The sequence below is a fragment of the Gobio gobio genome (assembly GCF_949357685.1).
Source record: "Gobio gobio genome assembly, chromosome: 6".
Lineage (NCBI taxonomy): Eukaryota > Metazoa > Chordata > Actinopteri > Cypriniformes > Gobionidae > Gobio > Gobio gobio.
This window is the reverse complement of record NC_137102.1, coordinates 54,732,764-54,751,554: the sequence shown is the minus strand read 5'-3', so window position 1 is coordinate 54,751,554 and position 18,791 is coordinate 54,732,764. Positions and strand designations below refer to the sequence as shown.

Sequence of the window (18,791 nt, the reverse complement as noted above, 5' to 3'; positions counted from 1 at the left end):
AATGAATATTAGCCCATGATTTACTCACCCTCAAGTCATCCGAGGTGTATGACATTCTTTTTTCAGACAAATAAAATCTGAGTTATATTGAAAATGTTCTGGCTAATCCAAGCATTATAATGGCAGTAATAGTTGCTCTGTTTTTGAAGTCCATAAAAAATGCATCTGTCCGTCAAATAACATGCTCCACACGGCTCTGGGGTGTTAATTAAGGCCTTCTGAAGCGAATCGATGCGTTTGTGTAAGAAAAATATCCATATTTCAAAATTTGTTTCATTTTTTCTATGGCTCTGCATCAGCCGTCCCCATGCCATCACTTCCGGCGAATAAGGTCAAAATACATACAAAATACCGGCGCGATCATAGATCTAGATTCCTCATTAGTGCCTGCGCGGATCGGTTGAATGAGGCATCTATATATATATGTCCTTGATCGCACTAGTAATTTGACCTTATTCACCGGAAGTTATGGCGCTGGGAATACTAGATGACATTCGTTTGATAAGAGGTAAATAAATAACATAAATACTGTTGGGCTCAAGACATCAATGTGTCGCCACGAGCCGCATGGTATAATAAGGCTTCGTATTTCTAAGTGTTTTTACTCTCATTGCTCTCATACTCTAAAATATCCCCATTGACATGCATTATAAGACTATCACAATGCAACGGTTGGAGTTAAAAATCTTCATTTGTGAAGAAACAAAGCCACCTACATCTTGGATGCCCTGGGGGTAAGCAGATAAACATAAAAAAAATCGTTTTTGGGTGAACTATCCCTTTAACATATTAAAAGCTAGGGAGTGTATAGTGAATGTAAAGCAGCTTACCTTCGAGTCCTGGTGACTTTCAAACTTTCAATTTTCCTTTGACACATGGCAAATCTCAAATAAATGCATAATTTATTAGGATAAAATAGGTTGATATTTGATTGACATTTAACAGAAATACACAAACTATTGTTGAGCAGAAGCTTAACACCTTGAGATGTCCCCACAAGCTGTAACGAATGCTTTTATACAGTATACCCTGATGTGATCATCACTACTCAATTGTCCATATAATGCTGGGGAAGAAAATAGCAAAGGGGGAAAAAAACACTCTCAAAAACAATACCGTTATATATGAAAGAAACTGGCATATCTAATAACTTACAAAAGCTAGCTGTGAACGTAGAGTCCTGTTTGTTTATTCACAGTGTTATTCCAACAGAGGTCAAGAGTATGAAACAGAAAATAGATGCGACTACTTCATTTGTATCCCGTCTGTAGTAAACACACACCCACCCGCATTGGTTCTTTTTTAAAGCAGGTTTCTTTCTTTCCCGCTGCCTGTCATTCACAAATAAATCCACACAGGAATGCAATTATAAAGAAAGAATACTTATATGTAGACAGCATTTGCAAGAAGAAGGACATTAAGCTTTTCACGTTTCACAGGGACGTTGCGACACATATGTCCTTTGCTGTTGTCCTCGCAGTCCCTGTCCAAGAGGTCAAACCCTGTGATTGACCTCAGCCTGGATCACTTCACAGTAACAAGACAAAAAAGTATCCAGTTTTTGGTAGTTTTATGCAACCTCTTCTTTTAAAGGTTGGTAAAGGCTCTCATTCCACCAGAATTTGCTTTTGGCAGAAACCAACAGTGTTCTCTTGAAGGAATAGTTCATCCAAAAGTGAAAATGTGTTCATTTGTTCACCCTCATGCCGTTCCGAAGAGGCTGAGATATTAATGATGAGTGAGTGGGGATACTGCGTTGTTAAAACATTTGTAAAAGTTTCTTAAAATGACATTAAAATCACAAGAACGTCTGTGATAAGTGCACTTTTAGTGTCGCGGTTTGGCCTTTTCTTTCTGCCTGTCGCAAAGTGAAAAAACAACAGATTTAATGAACTACACTCCCGTTCAAAAGTTTGAGGGATGTTTTTTAATACTTTTGAAGTTTCTTATGCTCACCAAGGCTGCATATATTTCGCAATCACTGCAGTAAAAACAGTAACATTGTGAAATATTACTACACTTTAAAATGAATATATGAATATTTTTTTAAATGTCATTTATTCCTGTGATTCAAAGCTGAATTTTCAAGTTCACAATAACAGCATTTAATTGAAATAGAAATCTTTTGTAACATTATAAATGATTTTGCCACTTGTGACCAATTTCATGCATCCTTGCTGAATAAAAGTATTCATTTATTTTGTATTAATAACACAAATACTCACTTGCATTTCTTCCTCATCTATTTTCATAGTGGAGTTTTAAAATTGTAGCATATTTTCCCCGTTCTCTTCACTTCCAATTCCTATTTAGCAACTTTAGGAATAATTCTAAAGTAGAGTCTATTTTATCTGTCAATATGGATCAATTATAAGTATTTTTTTTATTCTTAACATGACAAAAATTGACCTAAATTACAAACCTATGCTGTTATTTTTTATCTGTGAATATGCACGATGGCGAGTGTTTTTGTAAATAACACAATTTATTATTCTACCGAAAACTCTATTTGTGTTTTTAGAGAGAGAGAGAGAAAACAATGCAAATGGTACAGTTTTCATTTTTGGATTCATTATTCCTTAAAAGCTGCTGTGTGCAATCCCAGTTTAATGTTCAAAGATGATTATGTTGCCATTCGCAGGTTGATTTCCCAAACGAGAGTAAACACTGATGGTTTTAACATTTCTCTGCTTGTTTGAGCAGCTCAACATACAGTCTTAAAAATAAAGGGTTTTTGTAGCAATGCAATAGATGAAACATTTTTGGTCCCCAAAGAACCTTTAAGTGAACAGTTCAAAAAATAAAAAATGTCTTAGTGTGAAGAACATTTAAAAAATCGAAAGAACTTTTTACACTATAATGAACCTTTTCTATGGATGTTAAAGGTTCTTCATGGCAAGGCCGTAACCATGTCTTGAACATTATGGGGGGTAATTAAAGGAAGAAATTAATTTAAATATTAAAGAAGAAATAAAAAAATTAAAGGATAAAAAGGGTTTTAAGGGTTCCTGGTCTAATTATAGCTTATATATTTGTGAAGTAATCCATTTAAACTCTTTGCAAAAAATATTTTATTTAAAAATGTGCACACATTCACTCTTGTTTGTATGTCTAATGTGTCAAAAATCTTGTCACATTCAGTTATGAATGACAATTTAAATGATAGCATATTTTCAATTCAAAAGGACGAAATTACATTGATAAAGTTAAGTAGTTTACATCACTGTATGTTACTGTGGGCCTTTTAACATATCCATTGTAAAACGGTTGTCAAATATTAAAGGAACACTCCACTTTTTTGGAAAATAGGCTAATTTTTTCCGTCTCCCCTAGAGTTAAACAGTTGAGTTTTACCGTTTTCGAATCCATTCAGTCGATCTCCGGGTCTGGCGGTAGCACTTTTAGCATAGCTTAGCATAGATCATTGAATCTGATTAGACCGTTAGCATCTCGCTCAAAAATGACCAAAGACTTTCGATATTTTTCCTATTTAAAACTTGACTCTTCCGTAGTTACATTGTGTACTAAGACTGACGGAAAATGAAAAGTTGCTGGGCATGCTGGGGACTATTTTCAGGCGCTGTGTAATATCATTGCGCCGCTGCACTCATGGGACGGCTTAAAGTTCCTTGATTATTACGCAGGAATGAGAGTATAGTTCCTAGCCATATCGGCCTAGAAAATCACAACTTTTCATTTTCTCTCAGTCTTGGTACACAATGAAACTACAGAAGAGTCAAGTTTTAAATAGGAAAAATATCGAAACTCTTTGGTCATTTTTGAGCGAGATGCTAATGGTCTAATCAGATTCAATGATCTATGCTAAGCTATGCTAAAAGTGCTACCGCCAGACCCGGAGATCGACTGAATGGATTCGAAAACGGTAAAACTCAAATGTTTAACTCTAGGGGAGACGGAAAAAATTAGCCTATTTTCAAAAAAAGTGGAGTGTTCCTTTAAATGTTTAGCTACTTATATCATATCACGCACACACTCTTTCATTGTAAAAACTAAAAGCGTCGCCTTGGAATTCACACTCGTCTTCAGTGAATAGTAAGCCCTGCCATCTTTGATCTGATTGGCCATCGTTTTGACATTGACGAGATCTAAAAATTTAACTTTTACACATTGTACGTAATGGAGAGTAACATAAGGAAATATATTGGGGTGTGCAATTTGGCCATTTCCAATTATTTGGGAGGGGATTTGTCCCCCTCAATGCCCATGGTGGCTATGGCCCTGCTTCATTGATTCATCAACGCCAAGCAAGAGCTTTTACTTTTAAGAGTGTAGCAAGACCAATGGTGTGAGTTTGATCTGGTACAACCTGCTCATGGGAAATGTTGAGAATCAGACAATTTTGCAAATACATTTGATGGCACCGAAATTGCACAATGCAGCTTTAAATTCTGTTATTCCCTTAATGCTTTAAAAAAACCAAAAACATTTGTGCTCTCAGAACAAAAGGAAATTCAGCAGGATAACATCCACCGAAGTCTTTCCAGCGATACAGTTCAGCAGTGGATCTCATAAGCGATCTGCGTGTCAAACAGCAAGCTCTGGTTCATGAACAACCCTTCGGGATCAAGCGGAGGTCCTTCGCCTCCTTCTGCGGGAGCCCTGCGGGGTCCGATCCCTGAGGCCCGGCCTGGAGTCAGACACTCACTGGCCTTTAGCACCGCCCCCTGTTGGTTGCATGTCGGTTGTGGAGGCAGCACCGGTTTGGCACGGTTTAACACATACATCTCATGGCCGCGTTCGTCCCGGTACTCTTCAAGCTGAGCGAACGTGGTGGGACCATCTGAGTAGTCGTTGACGTAAAGGATGCTTTCCTCTTTGCTGGCGCCGTACCCGCCTTCCTCTTTCTGCCGCTGGCGATGACGACTGTAAATCATGCAAAGCAGCAAAAGCGCCGTCAAGGCAAGCAGCGAGATTCCCACCGCGATGGCCGTCTGTGTGGCGGTTCCCAGTGCGTTGAAGTCCATGCTTTCGAGCTCATACAGCGGCTCCTGACTCACGTCCACAGAGGAAGGATGATAGTAAGACGAGGAATGCAACCGAGGCCATATTTCCGAGCGGGATGAAGACATGTTCACTGAGAGGTGAAAAGTCACACGAGCAACACCTCCGGGATTCCAGGCCTCGCATTCATAGCGTCCGGCATGCGCCACCGTGACGTTGCTGAGAAACAGCATCCCGCTTCCCGTATCAGGATCGAAGTTTTCCCGGTCACCTCCTTCCTCGGCTCCTCCTCGGACTGGGCCGCGACTCGATGGCCCTCCTTTTCCGCCAGGCCTGGCCGTCACCAACCTGCCGCCGGTCCTTGCGTCTCCGTCCATCCCAACCTCCTGCACCAGACCTCTGGGAGACAGCTGGGCTTTTCCGTGAGACGCTTTCCTCCAGGTGACTTGGGGCTGCGGGTAACCGGACGCCTGGCAGGACACACGTAGACTCTCCCCCAAACGCACTGTCAAGTGGCTGGGCTCCAGTTGCACAACAGGCGGGATGCAAACAAGGCTGTTTGGGGGAACCTCGACCAGACTGAGGTGGGAGAGCCGCGGAGGTTCGGCGCACAGCATCCGGCGCTCGGCTGAGCTCAAGAGCCTCTGACCCTCTTCGTTTATCCAGCCACGCAGCCAGTGCAGAGCGCAGTCACAGCGCCACGGGTTATCTGTGAGAGCGAACACAATATAAGCCTCTCAAAATACAACATTATTAAATATTTATCCAAATGCAAACGTAAAACTGTGCTGACATCTAAATGCCATGTCAATTGGTACGTTTGCAAGTCATGCAACTCGTGGATCATGAATATTAATTTGTTTACTTAAATTGGCAGAGCTGCCAATGGCTCAGTTGACATTCATGAGATAATCTCACATGTGTGCTTTTCTAAGGAGACAAATCTAAACAATAGAAGGACCTATTTCTACAAGATGTAAAATAAGTCTCTGATGTCCGCAGAGTGTGTATGTGAAGTTTTAGCTCAAAATTCGCCTGGATGCCAGCTGAACTTAGCCCCGCCCACAACATTTGAGCTCGGGCAGTTCGGTCTGGACTTGATCCCTAGAGGAGTAATTATGCCCGAACAAAAGCTGTTCGGACCAATTAAATTGTCACGGCGGGCTTTATACGATGATGGACAGATGATAAACAGTAACGTAATCATCCACGTCACCAAAGAGCGCTTGGGTTGAATTCGTTCTAATCCTAAACAGAGAACTTGTTCGTATATGCATTCACCTTCACTATTTCTCTCAGAAATGATGATCGTGTTGGTAAGTACTCCGTGTATCCTTACATTCTTTTTTACAACACTGGCAAAGATCGTTTACACTCAACTTTTTCTTCTAACGTTACTTATTCCAGTGTGCGTGCAGACAGGGTTGCCAAGTTTTTACAACAAAACCCGCCCAATTGCTACTCAAAACTAGCCCAAAACAAGCCCAGTAGCTTCCCAGGGGGGTTCTCCGGAAAAACTGGCGTTTGGGGGGTAGAATATGTGTTATTTTGGAAGGTGTGCCTGCAAAAATTTGCATTCCTGGGTCTATATATATATATATCTATATATCTGGGGTCGCTTCAACCCGCGGACATGGAAAACAACATGCGGTTTTGGCAACACATTGCAGTTGAGTTCTGTTGACATTTGACAACTAACGTTATGCGTCGCTCCGTTGCTCTGATTGGTTGTAGGTCTATCCAATTGAGGTCTTTACTGGTTCGGTTGAAACACGCCCCATAATCACAGCCCAATGGAGCAGTATCAGACTCATATTCTGACTAGAATTGAGTATGACAACGTCAGGCTAGCTCAAAATACCCCACTGATAATTTTTAGAGCATGTTAAAATCGAGACCTTTTGGGGTACCGTTTATGTGTGTGTCGCTTTAAATGCAATTTGAGCTGGTGTTCCCGGCCTTCTTTCAAGAAGAAGGCGGAGCTTCAAGAGCTTGTGTTGTCAAAAGTACCGACCGTGATACCAAGTCGGTACTGAAATTTAAAAAATGTGACCCGTTGAGCGGAACACCTCTGAATGGCCATTGTGCTTACGCACTCATCAAATATGTCTGTGATTGGCTACAATGACCAGCGCTTCAAAAACATGTTGTAAATATACATCAATGATGCTTTTCACAGCGCTTACACAGATACACACAGGAGCGTTTGAATGCAGGCGCCTATCAGCCTACCGGTCCGCTGGTCGACGCCTGCTTGTGCTTTCAGATGCTCCTGCTCCCGCTTTCAAAACACTATCAAACACTTCCGTGTGCTTTGATCAAACGCTCCTGTGCGTTGATCATTGTAGCCAATCACAGACACATCCGATGAGCGCATTAGCACAATGGCCAGTCAGAGGTGTTTACGATTCCAGCTCAACAGCACTCAAAGTTTTTAGTTTTTTTGTTTAAAAAACAATTTTTTTTTAAATTTCAATACCGACTTAGGCCCAATCCCATTTCTACCCCTTAGCCCTTCTCTTTCCCCTACCCCTTCGTTTTGCACGTTCACGTGAAGGGGTAGGGGTGTCTCGATTCTTTTTTTGGCTGGAGTGGTAGGGGTAAGGGGTAGGGCCAGACAGCCCTTCAAACGAAGATTTTTCAGGACCACACTGCGAACGAAGGGGTATGAGGAGTTTCCCTCCACCGACTACCGTGTTGCATAGAATGTGTGTGTGTTGCCACTCGGGATCGATCACTTGCGTGTCGCCTGGCTGCCGTTTCTCCGTAGCTTGCTAAACGCACTATTTGGGTGATTTGAACACATATTAATAATAGTTTAAAAATATATATCTGGTCATCCTTCAAAACGCAGTCGATATTTACAAAACATATCGTCTGTAAACTCTCGCGTTACCAAGGCAACGACTGACTTGACGTATAACGTATGAACATTATCGCAGCACCACAGTGGATAACGAAACCATATCCGTACCGGCCGGCTCGGATCAGCACGGAATGGTTAATAAACAAAGAGAACAGTTTAGTCCAATGGAAAAGCGGCTTCACTAGTATTGTATGTTCTGTATCATTCTGTATCATGGCTCATATGTTTTTGAACTGAAAACGAGTGCCATTTTATTAAGTCCAAATACAGCGCAAAACTCAGTTGGGAGTGAGTAATTTGTGAGTAACATGCTCGCGCCTGATTTCTGTTAGATATAGGCTAGCCTACGCACTTCATTGCTGTTCATACTGGTTAAATGTCACAGGACATTATAATAAATAAAACGGGGTATGATGACGTGTAACGGTATAGTAGTGGTGTCCCATTTCTTAGGGGAATATTTTCACCCCTACGCTTGGCACTCTGTTTCAAGGGGCAAGGGGAACAGGTAGGTGTAGGGGTAGGGGAAGGCAAAGGGGTATAAAATAGAATTGGGATTGGGCCTTAATGTTGTCAAAAGTACTGACCGCGATACCATCAAGAGCTCATACCGGCAACAAAACAGGACAATCTCACGCTCTGAAAATATCAGAAACTGTCAGTAGCAGTGTTCAGTTTGAACCAGAGTCGGACAATGATACCAACAGAGCCAGAGAATATATTCTGCATGGAGATATAGTTATAGTTTAGTTTAATTACGGTTATAACTTATGTTGCTATCTTTCTTTTATCCACTATTAGTACAAGCCTGTTCTAAAGGACTCCGTCCGAATGAAGTTTATGAAGTTTATTGTTCATCACACAAAAGATGAAGCATCTGTTTTCACTCCAGAAAGTCACGGTAAGAGCTGAATAAAACACAGTACAAGAAGTGTGCATTAAAGTCTTGTCCATAAACTCTCTCTCTCTCCCTTCCATTATCATCAGCATACACAGCAAATTACACAAAAACGCTAACAGTAAACAAATACATACAGACCTTATGCCTTTTCAGGGGGTGCTTAATAAACTGGTAAACTTTATATCTTTAAAACAACTCTGATGAACTAGAATAAAGTGCGTGCTCTCCTTTTCATTACTGCGTAACTGGAGACTATAAGCTGAATCACAAACAGTCAAGGATCCATCCTTGAGCTTCACATTTTTGAAAAAGCTGCCTTGTATTACCCCTCATTCAGAAAGCAGTCTGGAGTAAAATGATTTGTGTAGACAGAAACGGATTTAGGTGTATTCGGTTGCGCATTACCTTCAAAAGCAAAACTAACCCATTGCATCTTCAGTGGCTCTGATGTCGGGAGAAAATGAAGACTCTCTTATGTTCCCTTTTACATCCAACAACATAACACCTGCATTTCTTACAAGACATTGTTGTCGCTACAGCTGCTCGAGCACAGAGAAAATGGCCGACAGTGTACAACTCGCTCAGGGTGGAAACAAGTGGAAACCTCCCCCAGTTTCTCTTGAAGCCAATACAGAAGTGACTTAAACTGCAATTCATCGTCTGGCTCCAGAAGGGAGCAGAATCTCATTGAGAGAAGGGAGTAAATCTCATGTTTACAGCCTGGTACAAATTGTGGTTTGGGTCTTTATAGCTAATTTTGCCCTTCATGACAACTGTGAGGGGGGTACATTTTTTGTATAACTCATTCGTTTACATCATATAAAGCGTGGCCACTTTGAGTGACAGGTGGATTGTCGTTTGTGTGACTGTTAGTTAGTCATCACGTCACCTCAGCTCCACCCACGTCCCGCCTCTTTGCCCATTTTCTGTTATCCGGGAGTGACGTGCGATGCCACGCTGCCAAGATGGCAACAGCCAGCTCATCCCTACTTAAAGGATTAGTTCACTTTTAAATAAACTTTTGCTGATAATTTACTCACCCCCATGTCATCCAAGATGTCCATGTCTTTCTTTCCGCAGTCGAAAAGAAATTAAGGTTTTGGATTCCACAACATTCCAGGGTTTTTTCCATTTAATGGACTTCAATGGGCTCCAAACGGTTCAAGGTCAAAATGACAGTTTCAGTCCAGCTACAAAGGGCTTTAAACGATACCAAACAATACCAGACGATGAATAAGGGTCTTATCTAGCGAAACGATAAGTTTCTGCGAGAAACCGAGCAGTATTTATGCTATTTTTTTTACCTCTTATCAGACGAACGTGATCGTCTTTGAGCTCCACCATAACTTCCGCTAAGTGAGGTCAAAATACGAGCATGGTCATAGATGTATACATAGATGCCTCATTAGCGCCTGCATGAATCAGTAGAATGAGGCATCTACAATCGATATATCTATGACCACGTTTGTATTTTGACCTCACTTAGCGGAAGTAATGGCGGAGCTCAGAGACGATCAGGTTTGTCTGTTAAAAGGTAAAATAATAGCATAAATACTGCTCGGTTTCTCGCAGAAACTGATCGTTTCGCTAGATAAGACCCTTTTTCATCGTTTGGTATTGTTTAAAGCCCTTTAAAGCTACACTGAAACTGTCATTTGGACCTTGAACCGTTTGGGGCCCATTGAAGTTAATTATATGGAGAAAAACCCTGGAATGTTTTCATCCAAAACCTTAATTTCTTTTCGACTGCAGAAAGAAAGACATTGACATCTTGGATGACATGGGGGTGAGTAAATTATCAGCAAAAGTTTATTTAAAAGTGAACTAATCCTTTAACGCTTCAAAACTGCTCTTCAGAATCCTATGGGTGACGTCACGGACACTACGTCCATATTTTTTTATAGTCTATGGGTGGAAACTATGCTAATACGGGACAGTCTGTCTGTGAGACTTTTTAGGTTTTTGGGGGATTAAAAAAAGGAATGAATTGAGTTGATCGTTTTCATTGGTTGTGTCCACACACTGCTATGCAAACACCGTGTAAAAGTGAAGTTTGCATCCGATATCCCCTTTAAGTTTAAGTTTGAGTTGATGAACATTAGTGTAATCTCTGATTATTGTGCCAGTGTCTGGTGTGCTCCTCTTACCCGTGACTCTCAGCACCTGCAGGCTGACGAGGGGCTTCAGTGACGCAGGACTCAGGGTCCTCAGGTTGTTCCTGCTCAGGTCCAGAAGAGCCAGAGAGGACAGACCCACCAGAGCTTGATCTCCCAGCACCTCCACCGCATTCTCCTGCAGATGCAGCTCCTGCAACCGCTGGAATCAATTCATCATGATTATTGCAACGAGCATGATAGGTACGTAAAAACACACTTTGTAAAGCAATCTAGAGTAATGCAGCATCACCGACTGTCAGTTCAGTGTCTCCATCCAATTAGGGTAGACCGCTTACAGTTGGAACAGAGGGACAGTTGAAACACCTTAAAGGTGCCCTGCCACACATATTTCATTACTTTTGTGGTAATGTCTGAAGTTCTAGCATGGACTCTGTAAAAAATTTTAAGGAAAAAAATGCCTTGGTTACCTTGTTTCAAGCCATCCGAGCGTGGTATAGAAAGCCTGCAGGAAACTCGATTTGCGCCAGTTCTCATTAATATTCAACAAGCTAAGCTTCTTGACTCTGATTGGCTAACAACTAGCCAATGAGAGCCTGGCTATCAGCATCCTTTACCCAGCGCAACAAGTAGAGGAACTTTGTTTACTATTGTCTGGAATCGCTGCAGAAATGGCTTCTTGAGGTATATTGCCATATATATATATATATATATATGAGGTTCAGCCTTGCTTTATACGAAAACTGTCACTGAGCTAGACGAATTCTGTCGAATCCTGATTTCTCCACTTATTTCTTTTCGGTGGCTAGAGCTGACTGAGGAGGTAGCAGTTAATTTTCACATTCACGACATAACACAAACACATATGGACCTAACATATTTTAAAAAATAAAAGTAAAAACGGTTTTGTGTGGCGGGGCACCTTTAAATAACTTAACATGCACATCAGTCCCGTGATTTTTGCCCCACAATTGCATGGTAGTTTTCCACGTTCAAATAGGATGCTACTACACATGCGCACGCATTTAAGTTTTTTTCAACTGTCCCTTTGTTCCAACTATACACGGTCTACACAACCATTGCTGATAGTTTATTTAGTTTTGGTACTGCTTTTCTGTGGTTTCCGTTTCAATTCTACAGTCATAATCATTTCAAAACTTGCAGACTTTGGTGTAACATCATGTAAAGGTTCTGCAAATGTGTGGAGCGTTCTAAAAATAATTTTATTTGAATAGTCATATGATGGTATTAGTATTTCATAAATGTTAGGATAAAACATTGAACCAGGGTTATTATCATTATTATTATAACTGATTTTAAAACTAAAACTCTATATTAATATACATATAAATATATTGCTACTTGAAAAAATCTATGTAACCTGAAATAAAATAAAATATATAAATATAATATAATATATAATATTACAGCTAGTTGCCAAGGCGAAATTTCCCATTTTTAGTTTAACTTTATGAACTAAAAAAACTAAAACTGAAATAAAATATATAAAAATTATAATAAATGTAAAGAAATGTATATAAAATTACACAGATTATAAATATGAAAAATGACAACCACAAGTGACATCACGTTTGCCTAAACCTTGATTTGACAAAATTATTAAAACTTTAACTAGAAATTGGAAAAATAAACAAAATCTAATCAAGATAATAAAAACAAAATAGTATCTCAATGATACTAAAATAACACTGGTTTGAAAACCATTGAATGAAGTTCTCAAAATTAAATCTTATTAAAACTTTTTTGTTTGTAGAGGCACAATAGTATAGTAGAATACTTGCACTCATAGTCAATTATATTTCCAATTCAATTTTATTTTGTAAATCTATGTTTCTTAGTATTGTTTACAGGTTATCATGATCTCTTGAATTCTCTTTTTGTCCATTTTATGGAGCTTACAAGCCTAAACATTTCTAAATGTTATCTTTAAATGAATGTTTTGGTCACATAATACTGGTAATGAATGTTCCTATAACATACTGTAAATGTAAATGTATGTCTGCAGATGACACAGACAGTCCTTTCACCTGCAGTCCGCGGAAAGTGTAGTCCTCCAGTCTGGTGATCTGGTTTCCTGCGAGGTAGAGGATGCGCAGGTGATCCAGGCCGCGGAAGACGTCCGCTGTGATCAGGTGGATGCGGTTTCCGTTGAGCGCCAGCTCCAGAAGCAGACCCAGGTTTCTGAACGCCCCGGGTTCAAGCGTGGAGATGCTGTTGTTCTGCAGGTAGAGGTAGTGCAGCTGGCCCAGGTCAGAGAGATCCCGCTGACGGATCTGTCCAATGGCATTGTCCTGTAGAAAGATGGTCTGAAGCGGACACAAAGTCCATGGGAGAAACATTAGTACATAACACAGTTTTAAAAGAAAAGAGAGTGGGTGGCAGTGCTTCATTTTATAAACCAACATAAAAAAAAATTAAGCAGTGAGAACTAGAAATAATCAGTTTGACCAGTATTTTTTTTTCTTTCTTTTTTGTTTTACCAATATTCATACTTTTCAGCTTTAAATAGCTGGTCTATGAATATCTGAAGAACTTCATAATAATAAGATTAATAATAAGTTATATTAATAATGAAATTATTGAGATTATTATTAATGATATCATTTTGTAAGTATTGTTGTTGTCATTACTAATAATTATATAATTAATAATAATGACAACAACAATATAATTATATTATAATAATGGATATTATAATATGATATGAATACTATTATTTGAAAATGGAAATTATAATAATATAATATTACTATTAAGTTAATAATGTAATAATAATAATAATACATTATATTAATAATGAAATTGAGATTATTATTAATATAATTATTGTAAGTATAATTATTGTTGTTCATTATTAATAATTATAGAATTAATAATAATGACAAAAATAATATTAATACTGTTTGATATGGTCATTATAATATTACTATTAATAAGAATTATTAAATGAATAATAATAATTGAGTAAAAAAGTATTATTGTTGTTGGCATTATTAATAATCAATAATCATTATTAATGGCAACAATGATAGATACATATATATATATATATATATATATATATATATATATATATATATATATATATATATATATATATATATATATATATATATATATATATATATATATATATATATATATATATATATATATATATATATATATATACATACACATTTTTGTTATTATTGTTGTCATTTTTAATTATAACAATAATAAATTATATGAATAATTTAATAATTTGTATTGTTATTATACATGTTTTACTGTTGTAGTCTAATGATCATTTGAATAAAAACTAAATAAAACAATAATTATAATTGGTTCTGCATATTATAATTATTATTACTTTTAGTATAGTTATCATCATTAGTAATAAATTATATATTTTATTGTTATTATGCATGTTTTTACTATTGTGGTCTAATGATTATTTGGTTAAAAAAAACTAAAATAAAACACTATTTAAAAATTGGCTATCATATCGGTGTTCAGATTTTAAAAAAAATAGTCTATATCATATCAATCATTAGGCAATATTGATCAAACTCGAATGAGAATCTGTATTGCTTGCAGTATTGCTTATAAACGCTCCATCCATCGCATCATTTTCTTATCTTTATCTGTTCAGCTTTGCTCTGTTCCAGGTGAACTCAGAGTGAGAGAAGGTTTCCTTTAACTTAAAATGGATCAATACAAAGTTCTGCAAGTGTTGAGGTCTGGGTTGACTATCAGTGAAACGTGCAAACAAGTCAATTACCAGCATCAGAAACAGCATTAATGGGCTTTCACAAGAGCAGGACGGAGTGGCCTGTCTTCACTACTTTTACTCTATTAATGATGCAACATATTACACTAATTACGTTTCTAATTGATTTCTATCAAGCTATTGTCTGTGATCAAACACAGGCCGAGCCGAAGCAAATTTCTTGTGAAGCATAGGTTACACGGGTCAATTGAGCAATTTATGCAAGCCGGCTGATGAATATTCACGAGCTGCAGTGATATTAGTGATGTGACTTGAGCAGATAGACATGCAAATAAGGTCCCCGGGGGGAATATGGCCATGGGAGTCGCTGATTTAACCAATGATTCCCAGCACTATCTGGAGTTATGATCTATAGTTTTAATCTCAGCTTTGCTGTATTGTGGGTCAAGGTGTAGACACGTACAAAAGAAGGCAGTATCTTATCGTTAAGGTTGACCAGATGACCAGAATAAAAAATTGGGAAAGGATGGTGAGCAGACCTGAGGTCAAATGCAGCCTTGTGTGATTAATGCAATGTTTTTCTTTTCATTCTCTTAAGTCTGTAAAGAACCTAATAGAAAGTATTTATAAACATCTTGACAATTTTCTCTCAGAAATTGCTCGTAAATTTCACAAATAATTACAAAGTAGAAAGAATGAATGATTTTATCTTGTCAAACATACTCCAATAGTCTTTATTTAAAGCTACACTGTGTAACTTTTTTAGTCTATTCTTAGCTAAAAACACTTAGTTCTTTCAAAAATATATGTGCTCATTAATGTATATTTACTTCTTTCAAGTAATAAAGTATTCTCGTAAGTTTATAATATGCCATTGAAAATACATAAGGTAATGGGATCTAACGGTGGTCGCCATGTTGCCCCTCCATCTTGAAAGTACATTAGCCAAAGAGGGACATACCCGTAAATTCAAGCTTCGCTTTTCGCGTTTTAACTGGTTTTAATACTCGATGGCACTGTACAAAATTCTCTGCCTCGCGCATGTGCGCGTCAACTTGTTCAGACTTGTCTGGTGCATGTGGAGAGAGTTTTCATCTCAGCAGCTCCAGTAACAGAGTTATACGGAGTTTTCCTGGCTTGTTTATTCCTCAAAAGTCTGTTTTTCCTTGTGTGGTATTTCTGTGCGTTAATAATTCCGTAAGTAATAATAGTTATTGTCATTGTAGACGTGTTTCAGAGTGTGTCATCGCGTAATTCAGTTGATGTCACCTCAGAAGTATTTTTGTGTCAACATACAATAGCATAACGCTCACCTATTTGAATAATCATTCAGTTATTTTGTTATCAACAATGTTTATTCGTTTTTAGAAAATATTTGCTTGTAATGTATGTTGATGTAAATATGTATCAGGTCTGATCGGCATATTAACAATTGTTATACAGAGCGCATTGCAGTGCTAACGTTAAAGTGGCGCACACACTTTTGTAACCGGACACCGCTTGTTAGCAGCGGCAGCTCAGCTCCTTTTAATGCAGCTGCATTTAGCGCCTATATATGGTACAATAAGCTCTGGTTTATGGTTACATTATACAAATGTAACGTATAAGTATAGTTATTCAGTTCTTAACTGTGTATGTATATTTACCATCCTTATTTGTTCTCTCACAGAAACCACATTTATGTACATATCCACGCAAACCTGTTTATGCCTTGCAATTGGATGACTGAATAAACATTACTATCATCAAAGTTCACTCTGGATTAGCTGCAGTTCTTTCTAGCCGAATAATTAGGCCAGTTGAGTTCCAACCATCCCACTGCGCACAGAATATCCCACAGGCACCGTGTAGAATGTGGACGAGGTCGAACTGGAAGCCATGTTAATCTTGGACTAAATCGACCACCGTAGGAGTTGAAACGAAATCGGAATTGAGAGGAACAGAAACTAAAATTCACTGGATGGTCATATACCTTTTCACCACTAGATGGGGGAAAATATCACACAGTGTAGCTTTAAGTGCTCAAAAATTATAACTTTAAATTATTTTTCAATGAGAACTTTTACACAACAAATATTAAAGGGTTAGTTCACCCAAAAATGAAAAATCTGTCATTAATTACTTACCCTTCATCTTCGGAGCACAAATTAAGATATTTTAGTTGAAATTTGATGGCTCAGAAAGGCCTCCATTGGCACAATGCACTTTACACTCTCAAGACCCTTAAAAGCTACTAAAGACGTCGTTACAAAGTCCATCTCACTACAGTGGCTCTACAATAACTTTATGAAGCGACAAAAATAGTTTTTGTGCGCAAAAAAACCCTAAATAACACATTGTATAGTGATGACCGATTTCAAAACACAGCATCATGAAGCTTCGAAACGTTATGAATCAGTGAGTCGATTCAGTGGTTTGGAATCATGATTCGACTCGCTGATTCATAACGCTTCGAAGCTTCATGATGCAGTATTTTGAAATCGGTCATCACTATATAAGTCGTGATTTTGGGGTTTTTTTGCGCACAAAAATTATTCTCGTCGATTCATAAAGTAATTGTAGAACCACTGTAGTGAGATGGACTTTGTAACGATGTCTTTAGTACCTTTTATGGGTCTTGAGAGTGTAAAGTGCATTGTGCCAATGGAGGCCTTTCTGAGCCATCGGATTTCAACTAAAATATCTTCAATTGTGTTCCGAAGATGAACGGAGGTCTTACGGGTGTCGAACGACATGAGGGTAAGTAATTAATGACAGAATTTTCATTTTTGGGTGAACTAACCCTTTAAACATTGTTTAAAATGGATTATTAATTTACAAACTATGTAAATTAACTTTTCAGCACACATTTGAGCAGCCTCTTCTTACTCTGAACTTTGATGCTGGAAGTATTTGTCCATATTTTTTCCTTTTTGTTTTTAACATTGACACCAAAACACACACCCCAAACACACACACACACACACACACACACACACACACACACACACACACACACACACACACACACACACACACACACACACACACACACACACACACACACACACACACACACACACACACATATTTTTGTACATCTAACTTTGTGAGGATATTAATTGACATAATGCAATCTCTAGCTCTAGCTCATACCCTAACCCTACCCATCACAACTAAGTGCCTCATCCGAACCCTGGGGAACCCTATTTCAAACTTTTCAGGATGTTTTTGTTCACTTAGATCTATGTTACACACTACATGAAAGGTACATTTCAAAAAACCATGATAGGTGCTCTTTAAAGCCACCTAATATAAAGTGGGTCCCCTTTTGTAGAATGGAAGGATTCCATGGATGTTAAAGGCTCTTCGTGGAACCATCGATTCCATTTAGAACCTTTATTTTTAAGAGTTTATCTTGAGATTCTTGATCATATTTTGAGAATGACACACCAACAGACATCCACATGCCTTGTGCGATCACTCACCTGTGTGCCGTAAGTAATGCCTTGCGGGATCTCTTTGAGTCCGATGGATCCACATTCCACGGTCAAACTGTAACAGCGACACCCAGAAGGACAACCCAGAGAAGAAGCGCACAGCTGGGCCAACATGAGCACCAACACCGGAGAGAGCTGAGGAGGATTCATCTCAGAAAAAACTGCAAAAACAGGAAAGACGGAATGATGGAAAAGAGGCGGCAGAACTAGGGCAAAAGAGAGGAAAGAGAAAGGAAGAAAGAGAGATGGATTGCAGTTAAACCAGTGGAATAATTGTCAGAGAGAGAGAGACAAAAAGACATGGTTTGTTGTTAAAGAGTGCATGCACGTGTGAGCTAATCGGATCCGTAATGCATGAGAATCCCGCTTAAGTGGATCGGAAAATTGAATCCTGTGGTGCAGAAAGGGAAGAAAGCGTAGAGTCAACATAAGGAGGGGAAAAAAAGGCTGAAAGACGGATAGCGCTCATTCCTGCCTGATGGTCCCTACAGAACAGTCTCTTAGGAGGAATCTGTGGTGGGCTTTGGTTAATTAAACATGAGGCTTGAGGTGCACATGCTCACAGCCTCCAGGATCTCTCTTCTGTTTTGAAAGAATATGAAATACAACACCAAACACTGCCCAGCGCACACTACGCGCTTCTCCCAGGAGACGAGATCAAACCCTCAGCCTGCTCGACTCGCCTCATCCATCAGAAATCCCTAGCTCTTCATTAAGACATGGATTAGACGAGTTA

At 38.6% G+C, this 18,791-nt stretch overlaps 1 protein-coding gene across 1 annotated transcript; it reads right to left on the bottom strand.

Moving 5' to 3' along the window:
• Window positions 1-4,514: 4,514 nt before the first annotated feature.
• On the bottom strand, window positions 4,515-18,484 carry lrrc24 (leucine rich repeat containing 24; the record flags this gene model as incomplete). The annotated part of the gene is given in 7 exon segments (XM_079819066.1): window positions 4,515-5,671; window positions 10,877-11,045; window positions 12,892-13,170; window positions 18,044-18,250; window positions 18,252-18,297; window positions 18,299-18,334; window positions 18,336-18,484. Coding segments are annotated over 7 exon segments (2,043 nt in total).
• Window positions 18,485-18,791: the final 307 nt, after the last annotated feature.